This window comes from Colius striatus, chromosome 4, assembly GCF_028858725.1.
Source record: "Colius striatus isolate bColStr4 chromosome 4, bColStr4.1.hap1, whole genome shotgun sequence".
NCBI classification, from domain to species: Eukaryota; Metazoa; Chordata; class Aves; order Coliiformes; family Coliidae; genus Colius; species Colius striatus.
This window is the reverse complement of record NC_084762.1, coordinates 3,284,205-3,298,069: the sequence shown is the minus strand read 5'-3', so window position 1 is coordinate 3,298,069 and position 13,865 is coordinate 3,284,205. Positions and strand designations below refer to the sequence as shown.

General features: G+C 40.6%; 1 protein-coding gene across 1 annotated transcript in view; it reads left to right on the top strand.

Annotated features, from left to right (window-relative positions):
• Nucleotides 1–13,865, top strand: part of CDKAL1 (CDK5 regulatory subunit associated protein 1 like 1) — a 335,233-nt gene that overhangs the window by 92,498 nt on the left and 228,870 nt on the right. Inside the window, exons 6-7 of the mRNA XM_061995176.1 lie at nucleotides 6,352–6,448; nucleotides 12,779–12,827. Coding sequence (XP_061851160.1) covers nucleotides 6,352–6,448; nucleotides 12,779–12,827 — 146 coding nt within the window. The remainder of the gene's footprint in view (nucleotides 1–6,351; nucleotides 6,449–12,778; nucleotides 12,828–13,865) is intronic.

Below are 13,865 nucleotides of genomic sequence, written 5' to 3'. Positions count from 1 at the left end.
CTGTCAGACACAGCATAGAAACCTTCAGGGGTTTTGTTCCAGTGACTTAGTAGAACAATATTGTTGGTCCCCCCCTTTTTGGATCTTCACCTTCTTTACCTGATGGAAACAAATTCCAACTGTTATACCAAAAGAAAAAAATACTGACAATAAGTTCTAGAACAGCAACTTCTCTTGATGATCCTTTTTTAGCGTTGCAGGTAGTCTGTTACTGAGAAGCACACTACACTTTTTTTGGGGGGGATGGGGAAATCAAAGTATTTAATTTTCATTCAACACTAATTGCATTTTTTAGCCATCATATCAACAAGGTTTTATATTACAACCATTGGCCATGGGTGCATGTAACTTGAAGCCTGGCTAGACTTTGAACCTGCCAGGCAGTCTAGTATTTCACAAATTAATTACAATAATAGTGTGCCCTAAACTGCACTTTTTTATGTTTAAAGAGATGAATAGAACTTAGAAGACTGGTAAGGTAAAGTGGGGAAAAAAGGGTCAGTTAATGAAACATAAAGGAGAGAGACACCACAGATCCTACAATTGGGTATTATATTTCCTACAGGAGTATGTTTAGAAAGAGCAGAGGAATAAATTGAGAGTCAGGTGGGTTGTTTAAAATGCAACTGTTCTGATTTTACTTGACAGTCTCTCCTCTCACACCTTGAATGGAGGTACTGCAAGACAGGGACTGGGAGAGCAGAGACCCTCCCACTGTAAGAGAAAATCATGTTTGTGACCACCTGAGGAACCTGAACATACATAAGCCTTTATGGGAGGTGATGAGATGCATCCCAGAGTCCTGAGGGAATTACCTGATGTAGTTGCCAAACCACTCTCCATGGTATTTGATAAGTCATGGTAGTCAGTTCAAGTCCCTGGTGACTGGAAAAAGGGAAACACTGTACCCATTTTAAAAAGGGCTAGAAAGGAGAACCGTGGGAACTGCCAAGCTGTCATCCTCACCTGTGGAACAGATCCTCCTAGCAGTTGTGCCTCACTGTGTCTTTGCATCACTGATACTACCAGTGGGGCAGGATCCCAAACGTCTGACTTGATGAATAGGAAACTTTCCCTGTGCTCTTTCATAGTTAAGTGGGGAGAAACTTTTGCAGAGTGAGCTGGCCAGAAATGATTAAGAAAAGGTGCTGGAGTTGGTGGAAGTAGGAGCAGCGGCAGCAGACAGGGAGGGAGGGAAGCAAGCCTTTGGGTCGTCATGAGACATTAGCTTGGCTCAAAGCCTGTAAAGTCACAGTTTATCATCTATCATTTTTCAGTCAGAAAATAACTGTGTGATTGTATGGATTTTCAGGAATGCATTCCAGGTGCTACACAAGCACCATCTTTTTATGCCAGGGATGTTGCTCTCTTTAATACCTGTGGCTTCCTGCTGATTAATTCGGCAGATGAGACCATTGGAAGATTTAACACATTTGAGTCTTTAGACAAATAGCATTTCCTTTTCCACAGAGGCATCACAACATCATTTCTACAGCCTAGGAAGTAATTCCCCCTCCCCCAAGCTTTACTTTCTGTAACCTTTGGCAGCCTCATCTCGTCATACACCCAGCTCATACTGTATTCTGCTAGAGCTGCCTTAACACAACTTTTTCACATATATTACCATTTCTTTTGACATCTCTAGATACAAGTTTCCTGTTGATTTATAGCATCGTGTCTTTCTAAAACTCCTAATAAGAGGTGTTGTGGATTTTGTCTGATAGGAAGCTGTGAGAATGGCATGAATAGGCTATGCTGGTGCATTGCACAATTCAGTTTAACTAGATAGATCTTAATGTGAAAGGCACCAGTTTGTGCTGGCCCAACAATAGGGAGAGGAGAATGTGTTGGCAGAAGTACAGCATGGATGTGAAAACTCACTTGAGAGTATGGTCAGTTGTCATCTGTTCAGTTAGGATTCAGGTTGAAATACTTGCATTTTCATTTCAGGTAACAAAGATACTTCCTATTGTACTTCAGCATTAGAGACAGTTCCTCTTATTATTTTATGAACATTGCCTAACTGCTATCAAGTCAAAGCTAAACAAGGTCACTGCAAAGCACTTTTCTCCCTTAATTCATTGCTTTTGATGAACGTTCTGCTTCTTGTCTTTGTTACTTAGTCCTTCTACTGCAGGCAGCCTTCTGCTCATTGTTTAAACACTTCATTAGTTTATTCCACCACCAGTGGGCTTTGGAGGAAAAATAAAGGGGTTTGTAGATGTAATGCTTGATTTCACATCTCTGGTACAAGAGCAGCACCACATGAGTTGCATGTTTCATTCTGACCAGTCTGTAGTTTGCCAGCTTTGCAGAGCAGGCTGCTTGTGGTCAGCAGACTGCTGGTGGCTCTGAAAGCCAAGGGTCATTCACTAGAGAGCTCACAGCTTATTGAATCCATTAGGCAGTTTTGCTTATGGAGAGGGAAATGAGCAACAGCCATCCTCTTCTCTTGCCTCTCTCTAGTGAAGAGCAAGTTAGCAGGTACTTTTGATGTCACAGATTGTCTTCCATTGAATTTAACCCACCTTCTCTGCTTTCACAGGTTTCCTTTTGATTGCTTTCCTTAGATTTGAACCTCAGGGAAAGGTCCCTAATTTTTTTTCCTGCTGTAGAGTAGCTGTGTGAGGCATTAAAAAGTGGGAGAGCTTCCTGCACTGGCTGCTGTGGTATCCAGCAGTGTTGCTGTACACGCTGTGATGATGTAGCAAACACTTACAGGAGCTTTTTTGGAGGGTGGGAGTGTGGTTCTTTATCGTTGTGATGTTAATGAACAGATTCTCTTGGAGCTTTAAAAACAAGGTGGAAGCACACAACAACATGTTACATAAAATTGTGAGCAAAATGTTCCAGTTTGGACAGGTTTCTAGCAGCATGAGTAAAAGTGCACATAAGCAAGGCAGAAGTTTCTCTAAAGTAAAGGATGGGTGTCAGGAGGATGGAGCCAGGCTGTTCGCAGTGATGGCCAATGATAGGACAAGGGGCAATGGGTACAAGCTGCAACAGAAGAGGTTCCAGAGAGACACAAGGAAAAACTTCTCCCCTATTGAGGTGAGGGAGCACTGGCAGGGGCTGCCCAGATGGGCTGTGGAGTCTCCTTCTCAGGAGACATTCAAACTCACCTGGATGAGTCCCTGTGTGACCTACTCTAGGTGGTCCTGCTCTTGCAGGGGGGTTGCTCTGGATGAGCTTTCGAGGTCCCTTCCAACCCTTAAGATTCTGTGATTCTGTGACTCTCCCCATCCTAGTTATATTCCCAAATTTGCTTGGCAAAAAGCAGAATAGATTGCATATATTTGGTTAACTCTAGTAGTACAATTATAGCTGCAATGTCTGTATTTCTGCAATGGAATATAAGCTATGATCTCCCTACAGATCTTGTACGAGCCCTCTACTGTATGTGGTACTTGATTTCATACCCCTGTTGTTTCTCACTTGGTTTTTAATTCCCTACCCATTACTTAGGAAGTAACTTGAATAATTGGTTTCTTTAAAAAAGAATTGCTCTAATGACATTCCTATTCAGATGTGTAACTTGCAAGCAGTTTTGAGAGAAGAGTGTACTCCTAGAAAATGTACCCTCAGTCAATTAATTGGAAGTTCAAGGTAAGGTTCATGTAATTGACAAACGTAAAAGGGCATCTGAAAGAGGAGATGTATTTATTCATGCCACCTACTAGATTCCATGAGGTATTATTCTCATTGCTATTCACGTTTTTGAAGGATAAAGGCTTCTCTAATACAGTTGCTGTGCTAACTAGATTTCTGAAGCATAATTTTTGTAGGCTTTTGTTAATGTGAGGACGACTCATTGAAAGGAGTTGACAATATAGTAGCAGAAGGTGTGTTTTGAGGAGTAGTTTCTTGAAAATGAGGCAAAAATGTTTCCTAATTTCCTTGCTTTGGCTTTTCACTTCAGGTGGGTTTCATGGGCTGTACAGTGCGTTACGGATGTAATGAAAAGTGACTGTGATTGAAAACTTAGTTCTGACATTTCCATTTAATTGCATTTTCAAGCAAAAAAGAGAGGAGAAACTCTCAGTGTGCAGAAGACTCTGTAGAGAGCTGTATAACTTTTAAAAAGTGAAGGCAATACTTACTATGAAGAATATTCAGCTTAACTTTTCCCCCCTACTTCCAGTTATAGTCCCAGAAGATACAGCAAAATGTTAAAGCTGTGAAATAACATTAAAATGCCATTTAATGTGTCAAGGGAAACTTTGTTTGTTTTTTTTTTTCCCAGATAAAGAGAATTGAATAAAAGCTTTTTCTTATCTAGTGCTCACCAGTGTTCAAGTAGATGGAGGTGACTGTTGCTAGCAGCAGATTATACCAGATGCAGAGTTGCCTGGGGACGTGTGCTTTGTTTGCTGGAGACAGGTCTTACTGTCTTGCCTCGAGGCATTAGGTTGAGTCTGTTGGACTGTACAAAGTAGTGATTTTTATCCTTTGAGTTAGTGGAGTGTCACATGGTGCTATGTGACATTTTTAGGTAATGCATGAAGTAGGATTTTTAAAGGGGTTTTTTCCCCTCCCTACTTGGCTATCTAGAAGTAGGTGACCTCTATTAAGGGGTTTGCAAAACCTTTCAATATTTACCACTGAAAGAAAAGCAAGATTGCAGATTTTTGGGGACATGTTGCTAGGTTGCCTTCCTAAGATACTAAATCCTTATGCACAGAAACATTATCAAGGAAAAGATGAAAGGATATGCGTTTCTACTCTACACTTTAGCATGCAAGTCGAGGAGCAATGAGACTCTGTATGAGTGTCTCAAGATTTCCTGCAAGTCCCACAAAACGAGAATTGGATACTTCAGAGAGATTTGTTGCATTTCTATTAGATGTGAGCTAATAGATGTATTATGTTTTCCTGTTGTTTTGACATTTTTGCTGTGTAAAGGATATTTATTTTCCTTCAGAGTGCCTCATTTTAGTGCAGCAGCCAACAGAAGGCATTTGATGAGATGACTAGTGATCTCCATTAATATTACTTTAATTATTAACATTGCTTGTGTGTTCTTGTGAGATTTGATCTGAGCTGTAAGTTACAGATATATCTGTTCATATGATGAGTATGAAGTGAAAACTGTGAGTGATTGGAACTGTGTGTGCCACCAGTCTGGTGTTTTTTCTTCTTTGGTGAATCTGCATTTGCTGGAGATACACCCAACGCAGCATCCTTGTGCTTGTTGAACATCACCTTCTCTAGTGCCTTCAGCTTAGAAACAGGCAAGCTGAAGAGTATAAAACTTGTCGAAGCAGTTGTATATTTTGAGTAATTCTTCTGTGGAAACGTTATGACATGTCTTACCCCGTTCCAACAATAAACACTTCCCGAATTCATACATTGCTGCAGAAAATGTGGCTTTACAAGGGTTCCAGTTCGACAGAAGTCTGCCAGGAGGTTGTGATACAGCATGCAACTGTGAAAGGTTTTAGAGCAACTCATAATTTGCCAGACCTAGCAAATCTGCTACAATTATTCAGGGCTTCCCTTCCATTTTGCACATTAAAATGCAGTAGTCGTGTTGGGTGAATGTGTTAATGGGTGATCTTCAAGGGTTAGTGAGCATAAGCAGGTTTTGCATCTCACTGTTTTGTATGCAGCTGGGAGTTTTGTGCAGGACTTGCTGTAGTTTGAAGATTTGGTGATGGTTTGATATTCAGTGTTGAATCCAAAGCGAGTCAAAATGCTGCTAACAAAATGAGCAGCTTTATTGTTTTGGTTTGCTGCTCTGTGCTAAGGTGGCATCAAAGCTAAAGAATTCTGTATGTTAATATCCAGGCAAATGCTTCTCTGCCAGACTTTGAAGCTTGAAAATACTCAGTATGATTTTAAGTCAGCATTTATTTGTGACTTTACTGAAGAAGGTGTAAATAAAAGTAAACAGACATCAACAGATTGATGTCCCTGATCATTTCAGGTGAGTCCTCCATAAAGGCTCAGGTTCTGAGCCCATTGTTCCTTATCCACACAGGCTGTCCCTACACTTCACCTCTCTGTCCCATCTTTCTTGGCCAGATTCTCTGCTCTTATTGGGGAAAATAAAGATTAACTGAGCTTGGTTTAGGGCTTTCAAGATTGTCCATTTGTCCAAGATCCACAGTGGTGATGGCCTCTGGAGGTAGGTACTCCCCAAACTGAGCCATGTGTGCTGTAGCCCAATGGCTTTGTAAGGGGCTCACTTGGTGTGTGGGTTTGTTTTGGTTTCTGAGGTTCAGATGAGTACAGGTTGCTGCTGGTTTGGGAATGTTATCATGTGGTTGCTTCCAGGTCACAATATGAATACTTTGAAGTTGAAAATGATCAGTTTGGAAAATATTAACACTCTTGCCTGTCCTTCTTTAGGAAAGCCCAAGAGGGGAAGAAGAAAGTGGTTCTAGCAGGCTGTGTGCCACAAGCCCAACCTCGTCAGGACTACCTGAAAGGCTTGAGTATTATCGGGGTATGTATCTTTATCAATTAGAAAGCAGAGGTTTGAAAAGTGTTTTCAATAATTCAGTGTCAATATATAGAATTTGTTGCCTTTCTCTTGGTATCCCACTGTTGGCTATCTTGGGTTGTATACCACTTAAGCCTTTTTCATCCAGGGTGATTTGATTGTGGTATCAGGTGAGGGGGAACAGGATATACTGTTGGTGAAACTGAGTTCCAGTGCCCTTTTTTATACCCTTAAAATACTCAGGTTTCACGCAGGATCATGGAGATACCCATTACCATACCCTTAAAAATGTCACAATTGGTTTACTGTAAGACAACCTTGGTTAAAATCAGTGGAAGTAGTGTAAAAGACCAGAACACATAAATTGCAGGAACACAACTGAGGGGGTTTTTGTTGTGGGGTTTTATTTCCCTTTTACTTCACACTATTAAAGCAGAATGCCAAAGAGCAGTGAGTAGTTTGTTTAAATTTGCATCGTTCTGAAGAGTTAAATCCAGTGGTGACCAAGTTATTAAACAGTTACCAAGAGTCTGGAAATCTTGCTTTGCTACCAGGTTGGTCTCATCTTCAACTTGGCTGAGACAGACAGCTGATTTATTATTGCTTACGTCAGCTCTGCTATTTTGTTGTTGTTGCTTGAAAGAACAGTGTTGTCTGAGAGTATGGCTATTTACCAGCAATTATAATTCCCTTGGGATGTCTTTCTGAAAGCAAAGTGTGTCAGAGGGCTCTTGTGCTCATCTTGTGAGGGCGGAGGAAGTTAACCTTAACTACCAGAGAAATTCTAGTAACCCGGGGCTTGTTTTGATCTGCACTTGAGAAACACAGGGCTGATCTTCCACTCTTCTTTATTTATCACTTCATTTGGGCAAAAGGGAAGGAAGAGCAGTTTTATATCCCCATCTTCATTTATGATAATACTTTTGCATTGTATTTGTGCTTTTGTGTTTGTTTCTTTTTAAAACCTGGCAATGTTGCCATTGGCTGTATAGAAGGCAAACCATAGCAAGGTAAAGGAGCTGTTTTCTGGAAGGGGAAACTCTGGGGAGTAAAAAACCCTCCAAGTGTGAAAAGTGCACAGAACACATAATGATGCATTACCATTTACACTCACGTGGTTTCCAAAGCTTATTACTCCTTTATGTTTGGAGGATTGTAACCACTAAGTGCACATATGATATTACAAAGAGGCATCAACTCTCATAGTTAGATTTGTCCCTCATTTCTCATTATATCTTGGTAGGAAGGATACATGACTGTCTATGCTGATTGTTTTGAGGGGATTATAGGAGAAGGAAAGGGAAGGACAAGGAGGAATGAAAGATCTGGCAGACAGGTTATGTTCTGGGACTTGTGAATGGATGCAGGTCATTGTACTGTTTCCTTGCTCCCTGGATTGCTTACAAGGGTATATAAACTCCCTATTCCTGGTGATAAATGGAATCATTGGAATAGGATGAGTTGACACTTGGTCTGAGGTTTTAAGGTATTTGATGCCCTAGTGATGCTACATGTTGGAACCCCTGAACAGTTTGCTAAGGGTTCATAGGTCTCACAGTGCTTCATAAGCCTCACATCTCTGTACACTGAAATCATCTGATGTACTGGACATACTGAGGGGCCTAATGCACATACATCCCCTCAAAGGCTCTGCAAGTGGGTGAATCCCTTCTCTTCCTGAATGAGAAGGTATGATAGAGTTACTGTGAGCTCTTTGGCCACGCTGAGCCTGAAGCCACTGCTTCTACGAGAAACATACAGCCACAAAGACCTCTGAGCACGGACTCCCTGTGTTCCTCTGATCTCCAAATAACCTCTTTATGTGGATATTCTGCTCTACAAGGCAAGTTTTCATTATTTTTCCTAATGACCAGGTGTAACTGTGGAGAGTGATTGGTGGAAGTGCTGGATGCCCCAGGTAGCAACCCCTAAGACTGAGAGCACTGCTCTAAACTACGTGGCTCAGTATAAAAAATACTAAATACCTTAGGAAAACAGGCACTTGACTTCTCAAGCTGTAATTAGTCTGTAATTGGTATACACTTTGAAATGGAATGTGCCTTAGTTCTCCATATGTAAAACCATGAGCAGAGCTTTAACAGTGCTGCTGTGAAAGAAAATCAGTGTAACTTTACCAAGATGCCAAACGCCTGTAGATCCATTGTCTGATGTTTCAGATGTTCAGCTCACACAAGTTTCACTTTGCAAAACAGAGATTGCGATCCTTCCCTACCTTGCAATGTTTGTGAAGTCAAATGGCATTAAAGATTGCAAACCTCTCTGCTGCCCATAAACTGGAGCCTGGCATCAATGCAAATATCCAATAAATTGCATAGAATTTTCCTGTGAATGATTTGAACGAGCAGAAGTTCTTGGAAAGCGTGCTGGGAGCTCAGGAACAGGTGCATGCTGTTCTTCCCTAACTTACAGCCAGGAATGAACTCATGCAAAATTCAAGCTCAGGCAGCACCTCTCAGCTGGTTGGCTTTGGCTTCTGAGTTGCCACGCTGATATTCAGGTGAACCTTCCCACTTTGAACCTGGGAAGTCGGGACAGAATTGCAGTGAAGCACCTGCTTTGAAACTGAAAATTGGCTGTGCAAATAGACACTGTTCACTTCACAGCAGTTACCTACTGTCCTAGGAATCAAAAGGAGTAGGAATCAATTTAGATACAAATTACACTTTGACTACATCAGAGTTCAGCAGTGACTATCCGTTAAGTTCTTTCCTGGGGTAGTCTCCTTCCCTTTAAAGTTAGTGTAGAGCTTGCTTTCAGAACACCTTCCTAAACCAGAATATTGCCCATTGCTATGGTCGGTGTTGTTAGCAGAGGTTTTAAACACAGATGTTATCCCTCTGAAGCTGAAGTGGCTAGTCACATGCCTTTTGAAGTTATGTATTAAGGCCTGGGTTTATGCTGCCTAAGTGCTGTAATTTGAGAGTGTGTTTTGCTCTGCCCTCTTTATGGTCAGTGAAGATAATGATCTCTAAGATAATTTAGATTTTAAGAAGATATGAAGTGACTTCTGAAGCCATGTATTTCCCTTTTACCAGCTTCAGAGAAGGGATAGGCTGAGTAGGCTTTTAATATCCATCATCTGACAGAGCTGCCTAAACAAGGTTAGATGAAACCAGGAGTTGGCCAACTGGAGTTAAACCCTTCAGGATTACGAGTACTGGGTTGTAATTACCTAAAGTTATTTTATCTATCTAGTAGCCAATTTGTTTCTTATGTGAATGGAAGTCAAAGATGTGTAGGATTTTTTTTCCCCAAGATTGGAAAAGAAGATTGATTTACTTCAAGTAGTTGTGTGTGTGTGTATATATATGTATAGATGCTTGTTCCTAGGGTGTTCATAAAGCAACTGAGCCTATGATGTTTGTTTTTGATGAGCAGTATCTTCCTCCTGTGCAGGCAAGCTGCTGCCCTTTCCTATACTGTGGATCCCATCCTCAGTTTCTCTCAAACGTTGGCTAAGGGTTTTGTTGATTTGCAGTGATTTTTTCAATTAACATTTCTAGTCTTCAATATTTGTGTTCTTTGTCCCTCCTTCCCTGGTTTTCGAGATCTTTCTGTTGATAGTCACTTTCTGACACTCGGATGTGTTTGCACATTTGCTTCTGTTGCCACCAACAAATTTCCCCCTCTGGCAAACTCAGCCACTGTGTCAAGGGAAGGGCGGTTGGGAAAAGCTCTGGGAGTAGTTTCTTGAGTTGTCACTGTCCTGTCAATGTCAGAGAAGCTTTAACCTTCAAGCCTTCTGTGGTGGAAAGCCATTTGCTTCCATGCTGGAAGGAAGCAGGCTGTGGGAAGCAACAGCATTCAGTCTGGGGGAGGGTCCTTGAGAAGGCTGGCTGTTACAAGGACCGGTGGTGGTAGCCGTGAGAGCCAGGACACATCAGAGGGTCAAACTACAAACTTCTTGCTCAAAATTTAGTCACTGGTGGCAAGTGGCAGAGCTCTCATGCAGTCCCTGGTTTGTTTTTATTTGCTGGTGATTCCAGTGGGTTAATTGCAGTCTGCCAGCAGAACCAACAGTTGTCAGCCACTTAGAAGAAATGGCACGTCAGGTGCTGGAATTAATTGTTACCTGTAAAGTTAGTGAGATGTAGGGAAAGGAATCCTTCAGGCCTTATATACTCAAGAAAATCTATTTTCCATTACTGATTTTTTCCCCCTTTTTCTTTCCTGTAAACTCTTCTCTCCTCCCATTCCATATTCATGTCAGTTTTACCTTCATATATCTTCATAAACGCAGATTGGAAGCGTTCCATATTTCCTTCATGGGCACTTGGAGTTCTAGACAAGCAACTTCTAATAATTTCAGATGAAAAATACTTTATGTGGGGAAATAACACAAGGAAGAATAAACATCCATTTCTAATTGCAGATCTCATTATCTCTCAGGCCTCTAATTTTAATTACTTACATGACAGACATATTGAGAAAGGATTTAATTTATCCTATAAAATGAAAACAGGGGATACTGATTGGGGTGGTTTTTTTTCTGTGTCTTTATTGAACAGGGGATTTGGAGCTATGCAAAAATTTCCCAAGTGTACAATAGAGAAAGTAATCATAGGTGGCTTCAGGTTATGAACTAACCAGGCTTCTCCTGTTTTGAAATGATTATGAACTTAGGCAGTTTAGTTTTGTGATACACAGCGATAACATTTTAGGCATTGTATTTGGCACAGACTGTGTTCTAAATGTTTATAGTTATAAATATGTACACAAGTTGCTTTTTATAAGGCTTTTTACAAAAAATGAAGTAGAAAGTCTGTATGTATCTTGGGTCAGGATTTTGTAGCTTCTATCTAAAGGGATTTGTATGCAAGTGTGTAAATACACGTGTGTTCCACACAACTGCTCATGTGTTCTTTCATTACAAGCAGATTGCTAAATGTTGATGGGTCTATAACATGAATGCTTGTAATCCAGGGAAGGATTTAAACATGTATCTTTTAATAAGATGGCTAAAATACCAATATTAGCGACACTTAAATAGCTTGAATTTCTGGAACTCTTAGCTAATGTACTGTATTCAGACATCTGGAGTGGCAGAGATGTGTGATTTGAAATGGCTGTATTTCAAAAGGGGTTTTAACAAGGGAAAAGTTATACAAGGAAAGGAACAAGCCTCCCATTGACTTCAATTGGGAACTCCAGATCACACAACAGCTACAGATGAGATGGGGTTTTTTTTTAGCTGCTTTTAGACCAAGTGGATCACAAATGTCAAATAGAGATAGTTATGCAGAGATGTGTTTAGAGGAAAGGACAGACTCAGTGGTTTTAGGACACGGAGGCTGGATGACTTTGGTGCAAGAGATCCACGTTCCAGACCAGATTCTGTTCTTGAAGCCTCTGTGACTTGGACTTTTCTGCTTGTTGTTGAAAGAAATAGGTAAAGAAACTCAAAGGAAATGCAAAAATGATACTAAATCAAGTTCATATAATGGACAGCTTACAGAAGCATTGTTTGAAAAGGCATATCGGGGGAAATGATAAAGTAATTTACAGCCTAGGCTTTTCTGCGTTGTTTGTAAATATATATATTATGTTTGTCATAGATATTACATGGAGTAAGTGGTTTGGATGAAAGGTGTAGGAAGAATCTCCCAAGAATTTCGCAGTGTTTTGCAGTGTCAATGCTGATTCCTTCTACTTAATACATCAAAATATCCATAGTATATTGGACATTAAATAAAGAATAATGTAGCTGATAAGAAATAATTGAGCTATTTATTTATCACATAATTGTTTTTGTGAAAAGCATCAGGGATTTTCCTTCCATTTCCAGCAATTCATGCCCTAAGTCCAGGATAATGTCTGCTCCCTTAAACTTGACTTTTTATTTCTTCCCATGTTCCAGTGTCTTTCCCCTGTAATACTTAATTAATTTTTTTCCCTATAGTCTACACTCACAATATCCTCAGCTTGTTTTGTTCTCTGCCACCTGTTTTGGTGCTGAGACCTGGGAGCCTGGTCTGAGGCACCTAGGTGCTGGGAGCCTGTGTGACCGCTGCCTGTCACAGACCATGGACAGTGGTCAAGGCCTGAACTCCTTTTGTTAGAGTACCTTTTTTTCCCAGCTATTTAGTGATTTTTGCCAAACTTACAGGAATTTGCTGGTTTTGAGGACAGAATTTGGTTTAAGGCAGTCGGTTTTACTTTGGCCAGGTGAACCAAGACAGACAGAACAAAACTGTCTCAAAACATAGCCCCAAACTCTTTACTCCGTAGAAGAGCACACCTTTGAAAGAAGAGTGTATATAAAGTCTGTCCAGTTGTTGACTGCTTAGATATTGACCTTCTGACTTTTTTTAGGTTCAGCAGATAGATCGTGTAGTAGAAGTTGTGGAGGAAACTATTAAAGGTAAGCATCACACTTGAATTAATTGCAGCTAGTCTGAGAGATGGAAGCTTTAGCTCGTGGAACTGCTGCTCTCCATGTTCTTTATCTACCTAATGCTTGCTTTCTCCTCTCCCTAAATGTCTGGGCAGCGCTATATGTTTTGTGTTAGTGGTAATTTGGGAGATCTTTACTGGCAAAAGCTCTGTGGCTTATTGGATTCATTGGTTAATGATCTAGGGGAGACCTGAAGAAATTTCAGTTGCACCAGCGTAGGTGGGTGTAGAACACTGTTTAAATTCTGCCCCATCTTAACTCAGTGCTATATCTTGATGTGCTTAGGTTTAGTCCTCTTGTGTTTTCTTCTTTTCAGATGTTTTGGCTCACTTCCCTGAGCTTTCCTCAGCAGGACAGATAAATTATCTGCTGGTTTAATGCTCTTTTGTAACTGTGTTCCTTGTTCTCTCTGCCTGCGTTTGCGTGTGCAAGCTCAGTACGCTGCAGTGAGGGGGGGAGAAAAGGCTGTATTGTTTCTGCAGCCCGACTAGTAAACATTTGCTATTAAAGAAATGTATTTGTCTGGGTCTTTCTGGGTTACCTAAGTTTGTCTCCATTACTTATCAGGCCATAAAAATTACTGTTCCGTGAAGCTTTAAATTACAAGGTTTAGTTTAATTGGCTGTACTTTCAATATAAACAAGTGTCTAGTCCACAAGACGCTGCCTGTAACTTTAATGCTGGACTATGATGTTTTTGAAGTACAGCATGAAAAATGTGCAAAATTATTAAAAGGAATAACAAAGCTTCTATCAAGAAACTGTGTAGTGTGCTGGAAAGCTTCTAGAGTTTGTGGTTTGGCCTTAAGATTTCATGTTGCTTTGAACGAGTTCACAAATGAAATCTATACTCTTAGGTAGTCCCAACCAAAACTCTTCCCAGTTTGTCTTTACCTCGTGGCATCTGTTTTTTGGGGGTACAGTGTACTTTCCTACACAAAGGATATTCAGCTTATTCATATTTGTTATTAACTAAGCCCAACTGTTGTCCCATAAACATGGTGTT